The sequence below is a fragment of the Oncorhynchus tshawytscha genome, linkage group LG29 (genome assembly GCF_018296145.1).
Source record: "Oncorhynchus tshawytscha isolate Ot180627B linkage group LG29, Otsh_v2.0, whole genome shotgun sequence".
In the NCBI taxonomy this organism is placed as follows: domain Eukaryota; kingdom Metazoa; phylum Chordata; class Actinopteri; order Salmoniformes; family Salmonidae; genus Oncorhynchus; species Oncorhynchus tshawytscha.
The window spans coordinates 16051053-16071965 of NC_056457.1; the positions used below are offsets into that span (position 1 = coordinate 16051053).

At 43.1% G+C, this 20913-nt stretch overlaps 1 protein-coding gene across 2 annotated transcripts in view; it reads left to right on the forward strand.

Moving 5' to 3' along the window:
* Nucleotides 1-9: 9 nt before the first annotated feature.
* si:dkey-225n22.4 (collagen alpha-1(XXI) chain) overlaps nt 10-20913 on the forward strand; it is a 49071-nt gene continuing 28167 nt past the window's right edge. For both annotated transcript variants that reach the window (XM_024392792.2, XM_042308553.1), the window contains exons 1-17: nt 10-154; nt 6720-6838; nt 9184-9320; nt 9485-9908; nt 10520-10685; nt 13524-13749; nt 14701-14877; nt 15185-15262; nt 15470-15481; nt 15567-15656; nt 16163-16216; nt 16458-16511; nt 16922-16975; nt 17080-17133; nt 17524-17577; nt 17695-17748; nt 20085-20138. In XM_024392792.2, coding sequence (XP_024248560.1) covers nt 6757-6838; nt 9184-9320; nt 9485-9908; nt 10520-10685; nt 13524-13749; nt 14701-14877; nt 15185-15262; nt 15470-15481; nt 15567-15656; nt 16163-16216; nt 16458-16511; nt 16922-16975; nt 17080-17133; nt 17524-17577; nt 17695-17748; nt 20085-20138 — 1770 coding nt within the window. In that variant the 5' untranslated portion in view covers nt 10-154; nt 6720-6756. The remainder of the gene's footprint in view (nt 155-6719; nt 6839-9183; nt 9321-9484; nt 9909-10519; nt 10686-13523; nt 13750-14700; nt 14878-15184; nt 15263-15469; nt 15482-15566; nt 15657-16162; nt 16217-16457; nt 16512-16921; nt 16976-17079; nt 17134-17523; nt 17578-17694; nt 17749-20084; nt 20139-20913) is intronic.

Here is a 20913-nt window from a genome sequence, read left to right on the forward strand (position 1 = left end):
CTGCGAGTGCGACACTTTCACTTGTGGACCAATGGCGAAGTCTCCCTCTAGTGACGATACAGAGAATTTCTATTTGTACAATAAATCATTTTGTCTTAAGTTTGTCTCTGGAGAGGGACCGTTTTTACTGTACTAGTCTCCTGGAATTGAAAAGGTAAGCTTTTCTTTTCAGATCTTTTTCATACTGAAATTATTAATGGCTATTCCAAAAACGACTTTGATTACTTAACATTATAGTTAATTACTAATAAAGTAATGAACTATTGTCTTGATTGATTATTATTTGTAATTGAATTGAAGTATTGATACTTTGAAACTTAACACTACTTAGACATAGACAGTGCAGATAACAGTGAATTGTCAATGGCTTGGAACCCCATCTCAGCCAATCAGATTGCAGATTCCTCCGAACCCATTTTACAGATCTCTATTTGCGTTTTCAGACATTCTAACTGATGCAAAGATAGGCTACATGCTTTTGAGGAATGTGGTGATGGGAATGTAGCCTGATATCCCACAGGCACGTTTTCATTTGGTTTAATGTCTTTTCTGATGCAAGGTTCATGCGGCCTACAATGTATCATCTGATTCAGGTGACGGATTGAATTGCAATGGTAGTCTACTACAACAGTAGCCTATCTGAGTAGCTGATGACTGGAGCTACTTTTCTTTACATTGTTCCTATTCTGGAGCAAGTATTGTCAGTGCATGGGCTACATTTAATGGGGAAGCCATGAAGTATGTAATCCCCTGTTGGGTGCAGGAAATTATAGGCTATGTACTGTAACAACAGCCTATTCTTGACTTTTAGTTAGCCTGATAGTGACTTGCTTGCTACTCAGTATTACATCATGGCTTGCCTCAAGGAGATTGGTGGCTCCGCACTGAAAGGGTAACATATGCTTGCCCAGTGGCAATGGCAATGATGAACTGACCTCATATCGGGGCAAAGGGGAGACACCTGAGACAGTTAAAGAAAATAAAAGTCACATTTTGTGGTGTGTTGGTTTATTGCTTATCACGTACAGTACTTTGGCCTTCATGGTAATCTCTCGTGGACAGATTCTGTAGCTGACCAAATTCTGTGAGATTTTACTTCTGGGTTAACCATGATTATCCTCATGGTAATGATATTAAGTTGTCCTTAAAGTGGGCCTTTCAGAATAAGCATGTCTTGTACCCCCAGAATCTGTATTCTGCAACTGTTGGTGAGGCAGAAAATAAACGTTGCAAATTCAACTGTCGCTGAGCAGAAAAGGGCAGACATGCTGCAAATATAAATGCCATATATCTGATTATGCCTGTGTGGCCTTGCATCCAAACACTGGTTTTGATAAGAAGCACATTACACATTGCTAAGGAGAATATACAGTAGTATGCCTTCCTCCAACCATGGCCAATGTGTCTTGCAACTGAAATGATTACATATCCGAAATCTGAAGAAGGCTGTTCTGTAAACTGAAGAAGCCACATTTTCTGGCAGTGTAGGGACTAAATATGATGTTAGGAGTCGAGTGGATACAGATGGACAAATATAGCACCTAAAACACAAGATATTCCTACATGATATTTCAGGGACCAAATGAACATGGATATGTTCTTCAAAAGCTGACAACAACCTACCTATTTATTTAACATTTATTTCATGAGGCAAGTGAGTTAAGAACAAATTCTTGTTTACAATGACAGCCTACCCCGGCCAAACCCTCCCCTAACCCGGACGATGCTGGGCCAATTGTGCACCGCCATATGGGATTCCCGATCACGGCCATTTGTGATACAGCCCGGGATCGAACGCTGGTCTATAGTGACGCCTCTAGCACGGTGATGCAGTGCCTTAGACCACTGCGCCAGTCAAGGAACCCCTTCATAAAGTGTATTGTCATTCCTAGTGAATTCACTCAACAACAATGAACAGCGCATCACAAGAATATATATGAAGTCATGGGGAAAATCGGTTTGAATTATAAACACAGCAATCTCGGTTTATCAGTATTTTTAATGTAGGTCCTCCATGTAGCCCATTGTACTGTCCCTGAGGAATTGCAGCAATCTGCAATCATTTTAGTAGGACTAAAAGCGAGCTCTCCCCTAGAACTCCCTTGTTCAATTGACAATGGGTTTTGCTGCATCAATTCCCAGAGATCTCTTTATGCACTCAGTCACTCTCTCTCTCTCACACACACACACATCATTAATGTAGTTCATTATATCCTTGATAGAATCAATTAGCATTTTTGTATTCACAATGGTGCCCCAGTGTGGTTTAGCTACCTTCATGTTTATTCATCCACATTGAGATGAGTGGAAGGAGAACGCTGAATAAAGACGTACTGTACGTGTTAATAAGATGATGTAATTGATTGTAATGGGAGTGGTTGCACTGACCGCACCAGTGATTCCCAAATGTTCCGTGAGGCTCCAAGCAATTCAGGTTCGAGGCTTGCCGCTATGCCATGCGTGTGTAAATCATCTGTGTAATGACTGATGTGTTTCACTAGGAGAGGCCCATGGGGAATTTATAGCTGCTGATGTTGTTGTGCCCGCCTGGATGGACGCAGCAAGGAAAGAAAGAGTCTGCTCGAATGCTTCGGCCTGTCTCAGAGGGACGTTTTTTATGCATAGCTCATAAGGCATTATAAACACACTTTTAATGAATTATGAAAAGGGCGTTCATAGGATATGTTCCAGTTAGTTCTCATTGAATGGTGAGCAGGTCAATGGGAGTATCTCAGCTTCTTCTTCTCATTTCCTTTCCATGTTATGGGTGCCTACAAGGAATGCAATTTGACCAGTTCTTTCACATCAGTGTAAATGAAGAGAAGAAGACAAGAAGAGCTATTGAGTTTGACTGGTTACAACATCACTCAAACACAACATTATTTCTTAAACCATAATGGAGGCCAATCCATAACTGTGAACATCTTGAGGCCATCTTGCCACATTCAACCAATGTTATGGAGCCTGAACAGAATGCATCTTTCTTCACAACAGATGAATGCTGAGATGTTAACGCGTTTACCATTGACCTGTCTAGCTCGCTTTTACTGATCGCTTTTGGCACAAAATGTGTAAGCTCAGAGGAAACAGGAAACCTCAGTCGATGGACAGATTCTTTCATTTTCATGTGTGATGAGGAATTTCCACAAGCTATGGTAGGGAACTTGTGGATTTGGTACATAAGAAAACACACAGATGGCCTTCGGTTGAAAAGTACCATTATACCACAACCATTACACATTTGGAGGAAAATCTCAGGGTTCCCCACTATTTAGCCAGCCAAATACCCAACACCCTCACACTCAATGGAGAAACATATCAGCTGCTCCCACCATTGAAACCGGATGGTTATTTGGAGCTTATTACATCATGCAATGCAAGCAAACAGACACATGTGGCTGTGGAGAGAGAGAAGTGGCATGGCAGTATGTCATGTATACTGTGCCAGTGAAGTGAGGCTTGATCAACAGCGAGTGTGCATAATCCCTAGCATTGTTCATTGATTGTCCTTGCAAAACAGGACTAATGTGGAAAGTTTTATAATCAAGTGCAAAGATTAGGATGTCAGTCAGAAGATATTGGATCAAGACAGGAGACACATCTACAAAGCAAATTTGTGATCAGAATTTTAACACCCACAGTGTTAAATGTAACACTTTCTTTGAAATTATAGGTGACCATCTCAAATAGTGTTAAACTAACACTTTTCAAAGTGCTGATAAACTGACATCCCCAGAGTGTTAGGTCCCTAACACCGTGGGTATAGCAAATTCTGATTTAAATTAACATTTTATTTGAGTTGATGCTGTTACACTTTCTCAGTTTTAGGGAATAACACATGTATTATTATGTTTCTTTTTTGGGGGGGGTCTTTTAACACTGTGGGGTGTAAAGCCTTATTTGCCTATTTCCCAGGGTGCATTTCGAGTGAACATTATGAGTTACCTACCCATGACTGTGTTTGTTAGTTACAGAGACATGGTTGTTGTATTCATTAATCTCAGGCTGTCACTTGTTGAAGGCTTCAGTACCTAAGTCAATGTTTTTGAGTATGAAGTAAACCCTTCATGACCTTACATTATACATTTCATAAGGCCTTTAGTTATGCCCCCTGCAGGTCACTATGCTGGAATCCAGCCATAGGGAGGATTTCAACAATTAGGGAAGGGAAAGGGGGATACCTAGTCATGCATTCAACTGAAATGTGTCTTCTGTATTTAACTCAAACCCTCTGAATCAGAGAGGTGCCTTAATCGACAGCATCGGCACCTGGGGAACAGTGGGTTAATTGCCTTGCTCAGGGGCAGAATGACAGATTTTTATCTTGTTAGCTCGGGTTTTGATCCAGCAACCTTTCGGTTATGATTATTATAATGTGGCAGCAGTTAGCCTGGCGGGTAGGAGCATTGGGCCAGTAATTAACGCTCCTACCTGCCAGGCTAATTGCCGCCGCATTATAATAATTTTAACTTTTATCACCCACAATTTAAATTCAGAATGAGTGCTATGGTGATGAACTTGTCATAAAAGACTACCTAAACCATCTAAATTGGAACAACCATTTCAGTAACTGGAGCAATAATTCCAACCACTTATATTGTGTTAGATTGCATTGCAAAGCTGTCATCAGGGCAAAGGGTGGCTACTTTGAAGAATCTAAAATATAATCTATGTTTTGATTTGTTGAAAACTTTTTTGGTTACTACATGATTCTATATGTTATATTTCATAGTTTTGATGTCTTCACTATTATTCTACAATGTAGAAAATAGTTCAAATAAAGAAAAATCCTTGAATTAGTTGGTGTGTCCAAACTTTTGACTGGTACTGTATATTAAAACAAACTGTTCTCAAAATAAACCTACAACAAAGCATGCTGCGAAATGTGATAGAGGCCCCTCCCAGGTCTTTTTCACTCCCAAGAGGATGAACATAAATTAACTCAACACAGTTGAGTAACAACAACACCATGCGGTGTCGATTCCACTGTGAAACACTTCATTTTTTTCACTGCAGGTGGCGTCAATTTAAATCCCACTGGTGTTAACACCACTATAATCGACACTCGGGTAGACATAACACTCACAACGTTTTTTACCTCAACACAACAGCCACAAATTTGCTGTGTAGGACATAAAGCCAGGGAAATGATGAAATGTTCTTGGTGATGAATGTAACGTCGCTTCTCAGTGATTCATTCATAAACGAGCCACAATGTGTATATATATTTTTGGTTTTGTTTTAATGCCTGATTCACAGTTCTGGTGCTCTGTTTACCACTGATGGATCATTTGCAGGTTTAGTGGAACCATCACTGTACTGAGATGGAGGGAAACGCTGCACACAGATGATTTACGAGAGAATTGACTTCCCATGTCCCTGGGAATGTCCTGAGTGCCCTCTCCTAGGACCTGCAGTTACAGCCAGGCTGTAACATTTTACTACCTGTACTACCATTTTACAAGACCGCTTGGAGAAGTAGTGAATGGAGGCCAGCATTGGACACATTTGTCTCTTTTTTTTTCTCTCTTTACCCCTGTGTCTGATACTTGAACTCAGGCCACTCCTTTACCTCAAAATAACTTACCGTCTTGACAGCCTGAGAGTTACATATCCCTGTGACTCAGAACCCCCATGTTAACAAACATGTTATTCACTTGGTCTCAAGGCTGTTTGCTGAAATGCATGGCTCAGTACCATGACTTGAAGCAGAACAACTCAATGCTTGTTGGATCAGACTTAAAAAAGAAAAGAATGTCTATTGACATTCAAATGACATCGTAGTGGAGAAGGATTTGAAGTGGAGGGAGGAAGCAGTCTGGCCACGACTGACATCCGTCACATAGAGAGACGTGTGTCTGTGTGTGTGTGTGTGTCTGTGTGCCGTCCCACCCCTGTCTTCAGACTGCCTGCCAACACACTGCAGCATGCCATGTTTATTTTCGTGTTGTGTTCTCTAGCATTCTGCCTACATTGTTATTTTCTTTGGCTGAGGCCTGTGGTCGGTGGGGCAATGTTTCTAGGCTAAATGAAAGTGGGCTGGCCCCCACAAAAAAAACAGACCACACGTCTTATGGCATAATGCAAAATGTCTCCCTTACCAAGATATTTTTTAAGGGTGGGGGAAGAAAAAAAACAGATTTTAGGGGGAGAGGGAGAGAGGTTCTTGTTTTCAGCCCATGGGCATACAAGTACAGTTTCCTGACACATGCTGTTTTATTCATGTCCTTTTTATGTACATTATTTAGAGTTTGCCTGGTTGCTCATCTGACGCATCTGTCCCATTACATTGCATGAAACAAAACAGAGCTGAGAAGCATAACATTCTCTCTTGTAAAAAGAGACAGCAGACTCTTGGAAGAACAGGCATATGAATGAGTGGGTGTACCACAGGCCCGTTCTAAACAAGAATGGTGTTAGGCATTTCGGTGACAGTCCAATTAAATTCACAGTACGTGGTGAATGCTGTTTTGTATTTTGATAGCGTATAGAGGGTTTTTACATGTGATTACGTTTGGAAAATGTGACATTCAGGTCTGAAATGAGAGTTGACATGAAATCTCAGAACAGCTTACTTCAACATCTGCACATATCAAACTGCTGTTTGTTCTTGACGTTTCACATCTCCCTGACATTCTCTGATCCGAAATCCAATCTGTTGATTTACATACTGTAAATTATAAACATGCATTTCTCAACTGTGAAAGTATTCATTTCAGACTGTGAAGACTGCACCGGGACACCTCTTAAAGAACAATGGCATGGACATTAAGGTCACTGACTATGCTGCTGTTTCTGGCATATCTACAGGCAATAGAGGAGGAGGATATCAGAGCTGGTATGTACAGTATGTCTACATTTGGTATGGTATGTCTAATCTGTTCTGTAGAAAACATGCAGGTTAAACCTTGCATCTCAAAATACGAACAGGGCCGGCCCTGGACGTTCTGCCGCCCTAGGCGAGACAAAAATCTGCCGCCCCCCCATAGGTTTGGCCTTGGGCCAATTTTATTTCTCAGCCAAAAGTTGGAGGAACAGAACATAATAGCAGCCCAATTAATAGGCCTATGCTACGAATAAACACCATTTTTAACACACCTGGTTAGTAGGCTATATAATCAGTTCAATGTCAATAACATAGTCTAATATTTTCAATCTGATTACGCTGATAAAATCAGCAATGCCCTGGACGTTCTGCGCCGTAGGCGAGACAAAAATAATGACATCGTAGACATCCTGATGAATGGCTACTCGTCCGTTGTATAACCAAACAACCGAAGTGGTTCCTTAAAGCTGCCTGGGTTTAAACAAACGTGTTTTCTTTTCAGAAAGAGAAAAGCTTAATTAGTAGGGACAGAATAGCAAAGTCAAGTGTTTTCATCTCCTTGCAGCTCAGCTTGAGATTGTCATAGAGAGGAATCAATATATCCCCATATGCATTGGAGTCGCGTCTTTCCCAGGCATTTCAGAGCTTGTTTCTACTATAAGGCATCACCGAGTTAAGCATGGTTATAGAACGCTTGATATAACCTGGATACATTTATGTATTTATTTCAAAATATAAAGCAAACAATATATATCCTTTTTGCCCTCTCTTTAACAAAGGGTATGTGATACCCTCACTCAATTTGAGCCCTGGTTTTAGTCAAACACACCAAGCCCTTCCCAGACACAAAGGTATTTAATCAGTGCATTGCGACAGTATTGGAGTACTTGGCTATGCCGACATATATGGATAGGATAATTGTCTGTCAAACAGGTAGGTTTACCACTTATTTATTGGAAGATGAAGAAATAAGCTCCAATTATCTTTAACCCCTGCATTGGAGAGTTACAATGTTGCTATCACTATGCAACCTACTACCTATAGTAGGAAAACAAGTTTCTTCTATATCACACCTGTTATCACACATAGCACGGCTCCATAATTGTTACAATAAAAATAAAAATATCACTTTTATATAACACATGTAACATATATTTTAATATTTCTGTTAGGACTGTAAGACAGAGTGAGATCATTTGAACTTTGGAAACAACTGCTTTCATAAATGCAGGGCGGGCCTCGTTTCGCTGGAGCAGGGTAAAATACGCTTTATGTCAATGACCCAGCCTTAACAAATGTAGTTTATTTACATACTGAATTTGATTGTCCGACATCAGTTTCAACAATTTATTTATTTTGTCTCCACCTAGTGGCTTCTTTCATCTGCTGTGGTGCTGCATTGCAGTCAGCGATGTTCTCTCGGTAGCTGTCCATGGTCCTGAAATCAAACCATCTAAGTTTGCTTGGACACCAGCCTGATCTCCAGCTCCTTCCATATCTGGAAGCTATCTAGGTGGTCATGTGACTTCTCATGCGAGCTGAGGAGGTGGCACAGATTCTTCCAGTCCCTTGTTCCATCCCTGACCAGCGCATATTTGCACTCGTGTGCAGCAAAAAGTTTGCAGCAAAACTTGGAATAGGCAAATAGGCTTGGAATAGGCTAACCTTGGTCTCTCCACTATCCCCCCGTTCGCCATCCTCCTATTGTAGTGGGCCAACGAAAACTTGTCATTCTCCACATGGCTGATGGACTTTGCTGCACGCTGATACATTTCACCAGCTAATTTCTTTGGTTAGAGATTGTGCTTCTTTTCTCATTGATTTTTTAAAATGTTCACTTCAAATCTCTATAGATTACTTTTAGCTAAAATTATATCCACTAGTAGTAGCTAGCTAATGTTAACAGGCTAGGTTAGGCTACTGCCTTAATCACTAATCGTTTTTGTCACACACAAACTAAAAAAAAAAATACAATAATCTAATTGGCAGAGTCATTTTGATTAATGTTTCACAATTGGATACTCCCATATAAACACACACATCACCAGAGCTACCAAGGATAGTGGGAGTGAACTTCGGGAGAAGCGGGAATGGGGTGGGGGCGGGAACTGCAGCAACACTATGAGCTGGTGGCTGGGGTGCCGCGGGTGGTGTAGTAGCCGATCAGGCCCTGATTACGGCCCTGATTACGAAGGACATGTTTGGAGCTAAATATGGAAAGCTTTGACATTGTACATTGACATTGTACATGATCATATCTTATTTTTGAGGTGTGTATGTGTGTGTGTGCATGTACATTAATGTATCTATGACTGTGTGCGTGTGTGTGTGTGTACACCTGTGACCACCCCTCCTAGGCTGCAGCACTGCGGTGAATGACCTAGTCTACATCATAGATGGCTCGTGGAGCGTGGGCCACAGTGACTTCAAAAAGGCCAAGAGCTGGCTCGTCAACATCACCAGCGGCTTCGACATCAGCTCCCACTACTCACAGGTCAGACTTAGAACGAATATGTGTAACACTGCACCTTAAGTTGCCCGGTACAGTGTTACTGTAATATGTCACCGAAAGTGACATATGACAGCATAGTTGACATATAACTACAATGGTTAAATTGAACTTTTTTGTCATATTCAAATAAGACTATATTGAACTAGGTGGCCGTGGTGCAGTACAGCGACACCCCTCGTCTGGAGATCCCCCTGGGGAAGCACCACGGTGGCCCGGACCTCATCCAGGCCATCGAGGGCATCAGCTATCTAGGCGGGAACACTCAGACGGGCCGTGCCATCAAGTTCGCCGTAGATCACGTGTTCCCGTCCTCGAAGCGCACCAGCACCGTCAAGAACCGCATTGCGGTGGTGGTGACGGACGGAAAGTCCCAGGATGATGTGGTGGACGCTAGCGTGGAGGCGCGGGCGCAAGGCGTTATTGTGTTCGCCGTGGGAGTGGGCACCGAGATCACCACCTCAGAGCTGATGTCCATCGCCAACAAGCCGGGGGGGACCTACGTGTTGTATGCCGAGGACTACGCCAACATAGACCGAATCCGAGACTCCATGGAGCAGAGACTGTGTGAGGGTGAGTGAGTGTAAGGTAGGAGGTGTACTGCTACCTGGAGGTGTGCTAGGATAGAGTTCCCCAAACAGTGGGTTTAGGACTCGAGGGTGGGTTGCCGCTATTCCTTTTCCTTGATTTCGTTCATTTTCTTTCACCTGGACTTCTTTCACTTTTTGGGTTGCAAGAGTACAGAAAGCATTAAATGGGTCATATCTCGTGCGGGGCCCTGGCTACTATGCCTATTTAAGAGACTGGAGGTTTGCCCTGAAAGCAGGCTGCACACCACTCACGCTTTGTGAAGTGGGAAGCCGCAGGCACTGGAGCCAAACCAGGGACATGTGGCGGCGTAAAGAAAGGGCATTGGAAAAGATGGTGGCAGGAAACAGATGTGATACGCTCGCTGTTGCCAACCACACTGCAGCTGGAGGCATTGTTTGACCATAAACTGCAGGGAAATTTGTCAACAACGTTTACGAAGCCATAGGAGCCCGTTCACTACTTACAAAGAGAAGCTAGTCAAAATGGGTTAATTATAATGTTTGACATGCATGTTCAAATACAATCTAGGTTGTATCTACGGTAGATATGCCACAACACACTGAGACGTATGTGATGTCATTTCCTGTCCAAAGAGTCTGTGTGTCCTACGCGTATCCCAGTGGCCTCCAGGGATGAGAAGGGCTTTGAGTTGATGCTGGGCATGAATATCCACCAGAAGACCAAGAAGATCCAAGGCTCTCTGGTGTCTGAGACAGCCTTCTCCTTGACCACCTCAACAGACATCACAGAGAACACAAGGTGGGTCTCCCCTTCAACCTCCACATCAACCATGGTCCTCAATTCCTTTGCTTAGCTATTTTGAACTCATACTTATCTCATATTATTGTTACGATCAATATTGACAAACCTCCTGGCATTGACAACTTAGATGGAAAGCTACTGAGGATGGTCGATGACTCTATAGCAACTCCTATATGCCATATCTTTAATCTGAACCTAGAGCAAAGTGTTTGTCCTCAGGCCTGGTGGGAAGCCAAAGTCATTCCGCTGCCCAAGAATGGTAAAGCGGCCTTTACTGGTTCTATCAGAGCGACCTATCAGCTAGCTGCCAGCTCTTAGAAAACTGTTGGAAAAAATGGTGTTTGACCAGAGACAATGCTATTTCTCTGTCAACAAATTAACAACAGACTTTCAGCATGCTTATAGAGAAGGGCACTCAACATGTACTCAACTGACACAAATTACTGATGAGTGGTTAAAAAATGACACAATAAGAAGATTGTATTGTTAGACTTCAGTACAGCTTTTAATATTATTGACCATAATTATCATGTTGAAAACGTATGTGTTATGGCTTTTCAACCATAACACATACGTAGATTCAAAGCTATCTATCTAATATAACTCTTTAATGGAAGCTTTTTTAATGTTAAACATGTGAAGTATGGTGTATCCCAGGGCAGCTCTCTTGGCCCTCCACTCTTTTCTATGTTTTACCAATGACCTACCACTGGCATTAAACAAAGCCTGTGAGTCCATGTATGCTGATGATTCAACCCTATACCTGTCAGCAACCACAGCTAGTGAAATAATTTCAAAACTAAACAATCAGTTGCAGTCAGTTTTAGAATGGGTGGCCAATAATAAACTGTTCCTGAACTTCTCTAAAACTAAGAGCATTGTATTTGGTACAAATAATTCCCTAAGTTCTAGACCTCAGCTGAATCTGGTAATGAATGGTGTGGCTGTTGAGCAAGTTGAGAAGACTAAATTACTTGGTGTTACCTTAGATTGTAAACTGTCATGGTCAAAACATATTGATTCAATGGTTGTAAAGATGGGGAGGTCTGTCCGTGGTAAAGAGATGCTCTACTTTTTGACACCACACTCCAAAAAGTAAGTCCTGCAGGCTCTAGATTAATCTTACCTTGATTATTGTCCAGTTATATAGCCAAGTGCTGCAAAGAAAGACCTTATTAAGCTGCAGCTGGCCCAGAATAGAGCGGCACGTCTTGCTCTTCATTGTAATCAGAGGGCTAATATCAGTAATGTGCATGCGAGTGTCTCATGGCTATGAGTTTAAGGAAAAACTGACTGCATTGATTATTGTTTTTATAAGAAACATTAATGTCTTGGAAATTCCAAATTGTTTGCATAGTCAACTTACACACGGCACTGACACACACACTTACCCCACCAGACATGCCACCAAGGGTATTTTCCCCAGGTCATGAACAAATTTAAGGTAACGTACAGTATTATACAGAGCCATGAATGCATAGAACTCCCTTACATCTCATACAGCACAAGTGAACCGCAAACCTGCTTTCAATAAACAAATAAAGCAACACCTCACGACACAACGCCTCTCCCACATGTGACCTACTTGTTGTGCGTATGTACTGACATTTATGTGTAACAAACACACACACTACATGTTAATATTTTTAAAATGTATGTCAATTGTAAAGTATTTTGTTTATAATGTATTTTTTGTAATTTAGGACCCCAGTAAGACTAGCTGTTGCCATTGGCTAATGAGGATCTGAATAAAATCAACAAAATATAATATTATTATTATTATCAACTCAGTTACGGGGCATTGTTATTTCTGCTAATGACGTGACAAGACAAGCTTGAATTCGAAATCTGACTAACCTGGGTAAGTCACATGGACGACCTTCAGCCACAGACACTAGAAGCCTGGGAGAGTCACTTGGACGACCTTCAGCCGCAGACACTAGAAGCCTGGGTGAGTCACTTGGACGACCTTCAGCCACAGACACTAGAAGCCTGGGTGAGTCACTTGGACGACCTTCAGCCGCAGACACTAGAAGCCTGGGTGAGTCACTTGGACGACCTTCAGCCACAGACACTAGAAGCCTGGGTGAGTCACTTGGACGACCTTCAGCCACAGACACTAGAAGCCTGGGTGAGTCACTTGGACGACCTTCAGCCACAGACACTAGAAGCCTGGGTGAGTCACTTGGACGACCTTCAGCCGCAGACACTAGAAGCCTGGGTGAGTCACTTGGACGACCTTCAGCCACAGACACTAGAAGCCTGGGTGAGTCACTTGGACGACCTTCAGTCACAGACACTAGAAGCCTGGGTGAGTCACTTGGACGACCTTCAGCCGCAGACACTAGAAGCCTGGGAGAGTCACTTGGACGACCTTCAGCCACAGACACTAGAAGCCTGGGTGAGTCACTTGGACGACCTTCAGCCGCAGACACTAGAAGCCTGGGTGAGTCACTTGGACGACCTTCAGCCACAGACACTAGAAGCCTGGGTGAGTTTTTGAAAACATCCAGATGATGTTCCGTCCAGTGGCACTTCAAACCTCTTTGACACATGTTTGTGGTGGCAAAAAGTGCACAACATCATCGGCAATAGTGGAATATTCTAAATCCTTTCTTGGAAGCCTGAAGGAAAACAGTGGAATATGAACTGACCAGGACAATCTCTGAATCCATAGTTTTTCACTTGATAATAACACATTTTGTACTCGTCATACTTTGCAGGCTTATGATTTCCCCTCATTTTTCAAAGGTTACTTACAAGTCACCATACAGATGTTGACAAGTACTGTATTCATGATTCTGTTTTCTATTTGTTATTTGACTATTTTCTCAGGGAGATCTTCCCCGAGGGTCTGCCTCCATCCTATGTGTTTGTGGCCACGGTCCGCCTCAAGGGTTCAGCCAAACAGGACAAGTTTGACCTGTTGAGGATCCTTTCTAAAGATGGCGTCACCCAGGCAGCAGTGACACTGAACGGAGCAGACAAGTCTGTCACTTTCACGACCACCAGCACCACCAATGAGGAGCAGCTGGTCACCTTTAATGTACAGGGCATTGGGGTTGGTATCTTTGTGTACTTGTGTACATTTTTGTATACATGTATACATATTTGCACATGAACAACGTAGACCTCTACTACTGTCATAGCCAGAATGGAACATGTTTTTTTAAAGAGCGTACTGTATACCACACACAGGAGGTTGGTGACACCTTAATTGGGGGGAACGGGCTCGTGGTAATGACAGCGGAATGGTATCAAACACATGGTTTCCAGGTGTTTGATGCCATTCCATTTTCTCCGTTCCAGCCATTATTATGAACCGCTCTCCTCTCAGTAGTCTCCACTGATACCACAGTATACTGAAAACACTATATCAGACTTTTCAAAGCCAGGACTTTTTCCTGGTCAGGAAACACACCGGATCCTAACTGTGATCTTGTACAGAGGTGATGGTAGGCATACATTCTGCTGGCGTCGGAATGTAGTCTGTCAATGATCATGAATATGACCCTCCTATTTCTGATACTTTTAATGGACTGGATTGCAGTTTAGACTCCAACGCGTTCTCCACTCAGAACAACATGCAAAGTTAATTCATGTGGATGCCATTTCTAAAGACCACGGAACAGTTGATTTTTCTGTTTTCCTTTTGGCAGCTTTGTGTTCAAAGAGAGCGTGCCACGGAAAAGCGGGATAGTGCCATAAGTACCTCAATGGCACTGCTCACCACTCTGATTGGCAGCATTGACAACCTGTCTAGAAGCTTGGGTGCCACAAGTACTCCCACTCCTAGATGTAGCTATTATAACTAAGAGTACACTTTAACATTTACACTGGCAATGTGGACACATATGTTCAGTTTCATGGCCACTAGTGAGAAACGTGATTTAGGCCCACAATTTGTGGTATGGATGCAACCGCAAGTGAATTAGAGCCCTATGGTATTATGGACGTCACATCCATGTCCCTATCGTTCTGATTGACCCTTTTGTGCCACCATCCATTACAGAGTTTCTTTGATGAAGGCTGGCACCAGCTGAAGCTGCTCGTGAGGCCCCGACAAGTAACCGGTTTCCTGGACGATGAGGAGATCCAGGAAGTGGCGCTACTGGAGCCGGTGGAGCCAATCTACATCAACGGCAAGACGCAGGTCGCCAAGAAGTTTGGGGCGGAGACCACAGTCCCTGTGAGTAGAAGGAACACTGTTTTCCCTACGGCAAATTGGCAAGGGATGTGACTATAGGCTTACTACTGCTCCAGTATAATTACTTAGGTTGGCACTGTATATTTACTGGGGCCTTACGTGGGGCGTGCACGGCTCTCACAAAGCATTTGACGAAAGCATTTAGCAAATGTGGTTTTCTATGTTGGACTCAAGTGAAATAGGACCATTGCATTTGGATGAACAATGGGTGAAATTGTTGTGTAGTCTCTTTCATAATTTCAGTGTTGCCTGACTTGTTTTCCTTTCTTTTTTTAACCGCCTTTTTTAGGTGGAGATACAGAAACTGCGCCTTTATTGTGACCCTCATCAAAGCGAGAGAGAGACAGCCTGTGAAATCTACTCTGTGGTGAGGCACCCATTACAATGTGGGGAAAATCTGTTCATTTCCCCAACTACTCTCAACTCCTTACTTATTTAATGTTATTATGACCGACAGAGAAAATGTAATAGCATCTCGACAAAGAAGTTGTAAAGTGCAGTTTGAAGTGCAGTTTACATAAACTGGGTATAAGGGTATAGTGATATATATTTTTCTCTCTTTTTTCTTTCACAGGATGATGAGAGGGTGAGTGAGGACTTGTTGTCTCTGCTCTTTTTAACCATTTAGTGTCTGCATTAGAGTGTCACACTTCAGTGTGTATCTGTCCCAGTGTCCCCTGGACCGTGAGCCCACAGTGGAGGAAGTGGAGTGTGACTGTGCTAATGGCAGCCCAGGACCACCTGGCCCTCCTGGACCTATGGTACAGTACAGCATCACCGGCTCCGGGGGTTACTCTCTCCCACACACATACAGTATACCAAGACACACACTCTCTCTGCCCCTCTCTCCATCTCATTCTGTCTGTCTGCTTCCTGGGCTTTGTTGTAAAAGAAAATAACATCTGATAGATTGGTTAGTCTCCTCCCCTCAGGTAGCTTTTGACACCAGAGCTTAAAACGTTTCAGTTATCAGCGACAGGCACTGCAACTGCATCCTGTGTGATTTATTACATTGGGTCCATTCTAGAAGTGTGTCGGCAGGAATCACTGTCGATCATTAATCATTAGACGGGCCATCCGTTATTACTGCAGTATTTATTTGGACAATCTTTAATTCAAAACAATACAAGTTAGAAAAGAAAGGGAGAGACCACTCCAACAATGTTTTTTTCTGAGTATATCCCACTTGCGTAGCATGATCAATCACGCATTCCCATTTGTTGTGGAGCCCGTAAAGTTTTTAATGCCATTGTGACTGGCTGTACAGGGTCTCCGAGGCGAGATAGGAAGAGCAGGACCACCAGGCCCTGACGGTAAGCCTGTGAGTACACATCAACGTCTCATATCTTCTTTATATTGCCTGAAAACAACAGTACCCATCTCCCATCACACCTACCTCCCACAGATGTTGGGAGAAGTTTTGGGGGAGTTTTTGACCTATCTTTTGACATAACGGAACAGAGAATCACAGATAGCCTTCCCACTTAGGCAACACATAGACTACATTATACTGACCCTGTGATTGCTTGTTTTCCTCCATGCCTGCCTTCTGTTTTGTCTAGGGAACCCAGGGTGAGCCTGGTGGGTCTGGAGAACCTGGGTTTCCTGGCGAGACGGTGAGCATTTCTTGACAGTCCAACACTGCTAACTGTAACACTTGTAACACTCAGGAATAATGTATTATTAAATATGAATAGTACCGTTTTTTTAATCAAACCGTTATGGTTGTTATGCTAACAGTTTGCATATCCATTCAGTTTAATGTGGTCTGTGCAGGAATCAAACCCACCACAATAGTAGCCAGTATTACCAACACCATTGCAGCAACCACTGTTCTGAAAGCTCTGAGGAAAGCCCAGAGACCAACACCTAAAATATGATGCTAGGAAGAGCAGCGTGCGACTGTCTCTTTTATTAGCAACCGCTGCAGTGCCATTAATATATGTTTAATAGCATGATACATCTATTAAATCTGAGAGACATACAATAGAAGTGTTTGTTTCTTATTTATTCCTGACCCACACAGGGTGAATTGGGCCAACTAGGACCCAGCGGGGCTCCAGGTCTGACAGGTGGCAAAGTAAGCTCCTCCTCCTCTGTGTAGATGTGCATGGTTTGGATTTACATATTAGGGTTTGAGTTTTGCATAACACTCTAACATGCTCCAACTTTGTATCCATGAAGGGCGAGAGAGGAGATCCAGGACTACCGGGGAAACCGGGCCCGCCAGGACCAAAGGTGAGACTCCCAACCCGACTTTCACCCACTGTGCCAGGGGACGAGAGGAGCCAACCGGCCCACCACCACAGCCCTGTCTGAAGCACCACAATGGTGCTCTGTATACCAGTCTTGTTCTGTCTGTTCTGGACTAGTGTTTTAAGAGGGTTTAAACAGATGGTCAGGTTCAATGGAAACAACACAGTCTAACTGCGTTGAAGTGCAGGCCCTTTGAGACCAGATGGGGAGGAAATGGAGGGATTTATTTTCACATGTAGCATATCAAAACCTTCAGAAAATGGGCAGAGCAAAAAAAGTCAACACTGTAATACACTACAGATGCCAAGAGTAGTTAGATTTTTCATCAATGCCTCACTGTGCGTTGTTAAATATTGTCTTTTGTAATTCAAGGGTCCTGCAACTTCACAATTAAACCTAGGCTCTGTTGGAATGCCAGGGAAAAAGGTAAGGGAGGAAGAGTTTGGGCCTGGGTCTCCAGACCTTTTCATAACAATAGATCTATAATATTTCATGAACCGAAACTTTGCCTGTAACAACATGTCTTCTCCATTGTCCATATAGGGACTTCCGGGTGAGAGGGGACAAACCGGACCTCCGGGTGAGATTGGACCAATGGTACGTTATGGTTTTGACTCTTTGTTTATCTATGATCATCATCTGACCAATATGGTCATTTGTCATAATCTTTGGCAGTCTGTCAGTTTCGGGAACCTGGCTTCTTAGTTAGATCTTGTTTAAAGCTCCCATGTCTACATAGCTGCTGATAAAATAGTATGTGTTGCCTGCTTCTACACCCTAGACGATTACAATGATTCTTATTTAAGTCCTTCACAAAAAAAATGCAAACCTTCAACTCAATCCCCATTACTAACAGGTGAGGGCTTCCAGTGTATGTCTCATCTCATAAGATGCTCAAACTGACAGAACTAATAACTACCATGCACTGCATGAATAAATAAAATAAAATTGTATTGGTCACATACACATGTTTAGCAGATGTTATTGCGGGTGTAGGAAAACGCTTGTGTTTTCAGCTCCAACAGTGCAGTAATATCTAACAAGTAATATCTAACAATTTCACAATACACACACATCTAAAGTAAAAGGAATGGAATGGAATTAAGAATATATAAATATTTGGATGAGCAATGTCGGAGCAGCATAGACTGAAATACAAGAGAATAGAATAGAAAGCAGTATATACATATTAGATGAGTAATGCAAAATATGTAAACATTATTAAAGTGATTAGTGTTCCATTATTAAAGTGGCCAGTGATTTCAAGTCTATGTATATAGGACAGCAGCCTCTATGGTGCTAGTTATGGCTATTTAACATTCTGATGGCCTTGAGATAGAAGCTGATTTTCAGTCTCTCGGTCTCAGCTTTGATGCACCTGTACTGACCTCACCTTCTGGATGATAGCGGGGTGAACAGGCAGTGGCTCGGGTAGTTGTTGTCCTTGATGATCTTTTTAGCCTTCCTGTGACATCCGGTGCTGTGGGTGTCCTGTAGGGCAGGGAGTTTGCCCCCGATGATGCGTTGGGCAGACCGCACAACCCTATGGAGAGCCCTGCAGTTGTGGGCGGTGCAGTTGCTGTACCAGGCGGTGATACAGGCTGACAGGATGCTCTCAATTGTGCATCTGTAAAAGTTTGAGGCTTTTAGGTGCCAAGCAAAATTTCTTCAGCCTCCTGTGGTTGACGAGGTGCTGTTGCACCTTCTTCACCACACTGTCTGTGTGGGTGGACCATTTCAGTTTGTCAGTGATGTGTACACCGAGGAACTTGAAGCTTTCCACCTTCTCCACTGCGGTCCCATCGATGTGGATAGGGGGCTGCTCCCTCTGCTGTGTCCTGAAGTCTACGATCAGCTCCTTTGTTTTGTTGACATTGCATGAGAGGTTATTTTTCTGGCACCACACACCCAGGGCCCTCATCTCCTCCCTGTAGGCTGTCTAGTCTTTGTTGGTAATCAAGCCTACTACTGTTGTGTTGTCTGCAAACGTGATGATTGAGTTGGAGGCGTGTGTGGCCACACAGTCATGGATGAACAGGGTGTTCAGGAGGGGGCTGAGCGCGTACCCTTGTGGGGGCCCTGTATTGAGGATCAGCGAAGTGAATATGTCTGTAAACACTCCAGCCAGCTGGTCTGAGTATGCTCTGAGGACGTGGATAGGGATGCCGTCTCATCCGGCAGCCTTGCGAGGGTTAACGCGGTTAAATGTCTTACGTCGGCCACGGAGAATGAGAGCCCACAGTCTTTGGTAGCTGGTCGGTTTCGCTGTGTTATCCTCAAAGCGGGAGAAAAAGGTGTTTAGCTTACCTGGAAGCAAGACATTGGTGTCCGCGACGTGGCTGGTTTTTCCTTTGTAGTCCGTTGTTGTCTGTAGACTCTGCCACATATGTCTTGTGTCTGAGCTGTTGAATTGCGACTCCACGTCTATACTGACGTTTTGCCTGTTTGATTGCCTTGTATTCAGCCAAATTCCCAGTCAGCTTGCCATGGTTAAATGCGGTTTTGCACGAATTCTGCCATCTATCCAAGGTTTCTGGTTTGGGTAGGTTTAAGGGGGCTAGTAAACTGTCAACCAAATTTCAGTACTTTTAATTCTCTCTCACTGCAGTGGTTCTGAGATGCACCTGACTGCATAACCCACAGCAGGTCTTTGACTCTGAAACCGTTTTGATTCCCAGGCTAGCCGTTCTTACCTTCACAGTGGAGACACCACAGTTCTTTTGTAATTCTCTCAGATATGGGAGAAAGTGTAGGTTACAGCAGAGTGGGTTTGCTGCTTCCTCAGTCCTCTCTGTATGTCTATACACCAGACAGCCTGTTTGAAGTGGGAGTGGAGGGGCTAATTTCTGTAATTGTGTTTGATTTGGGACGTGAAGAGGGGGAATTTGGTATTGACCTGTTCTGCTCCGTTTCTTCTTTTATTTTCCTTACAGGGGGGACCAGGAGTGCAGGGCAAAGATGGAATGATTGGGCCGGTGGGACCAAAGGTGATTCCTATCCTCTACTTCCTGCTCCGTTAACAATGGGCGGATCTTAACTTGATTTTTGTTTATAGAGGCATAGGCAGTAATGAAAGGAAGCAAGACTCATTCTGTTTCTCGTTAGTTAACAGTGTAGTTCCTGTGTCATTACATTAAACAACATACTATCCAAGCAACTACATTCACTACATGGTGGTTTTTCTATGATGTACCGTGTGAAAATATGAGGTACAGTAGGATCATATAGGATAATGTGCTCTGCACCAGATGCCAAGTGAATCATATTCTAATGCCTTCTTTGGCCTTCGATGGATGGCTGGGAATGCTGCTACTTTGATTGAAATTCAATCCCATCAAGCCTCTCTTGGCATCATTTGATTCAATTAAGCGAAGGACACAGGATTGACCACATCTGAAGTACGTCAAGTTGTGAAATAAGTTAAATACAACACTGTGAACTTGCAAACAAGAAAGCATGAAGGCTCGCTCTGGAGATTCACTTTTGACCATTCTAGGAAAGGAAGTTATGTGCATGTTATACCAATTGAATTCCAGCCACAAAGCAATTTGGCAGTTTTCCTGTTATTATAATGCAATTGCGACCCAAGAAACACTGTAATTCCAACAGGCCCATCGGTCTGTGTGTGGGTTGAGCACTGCCTCAGTAATAACAAAAGGTTGTGTTCACACTTTGAGTTTCTAATGTGAACCACATGTCGGGTGCTACTGCACAGTTCCATTGACACAAAACAGAATTGCAGTTCGGTCATATTGTTAAACA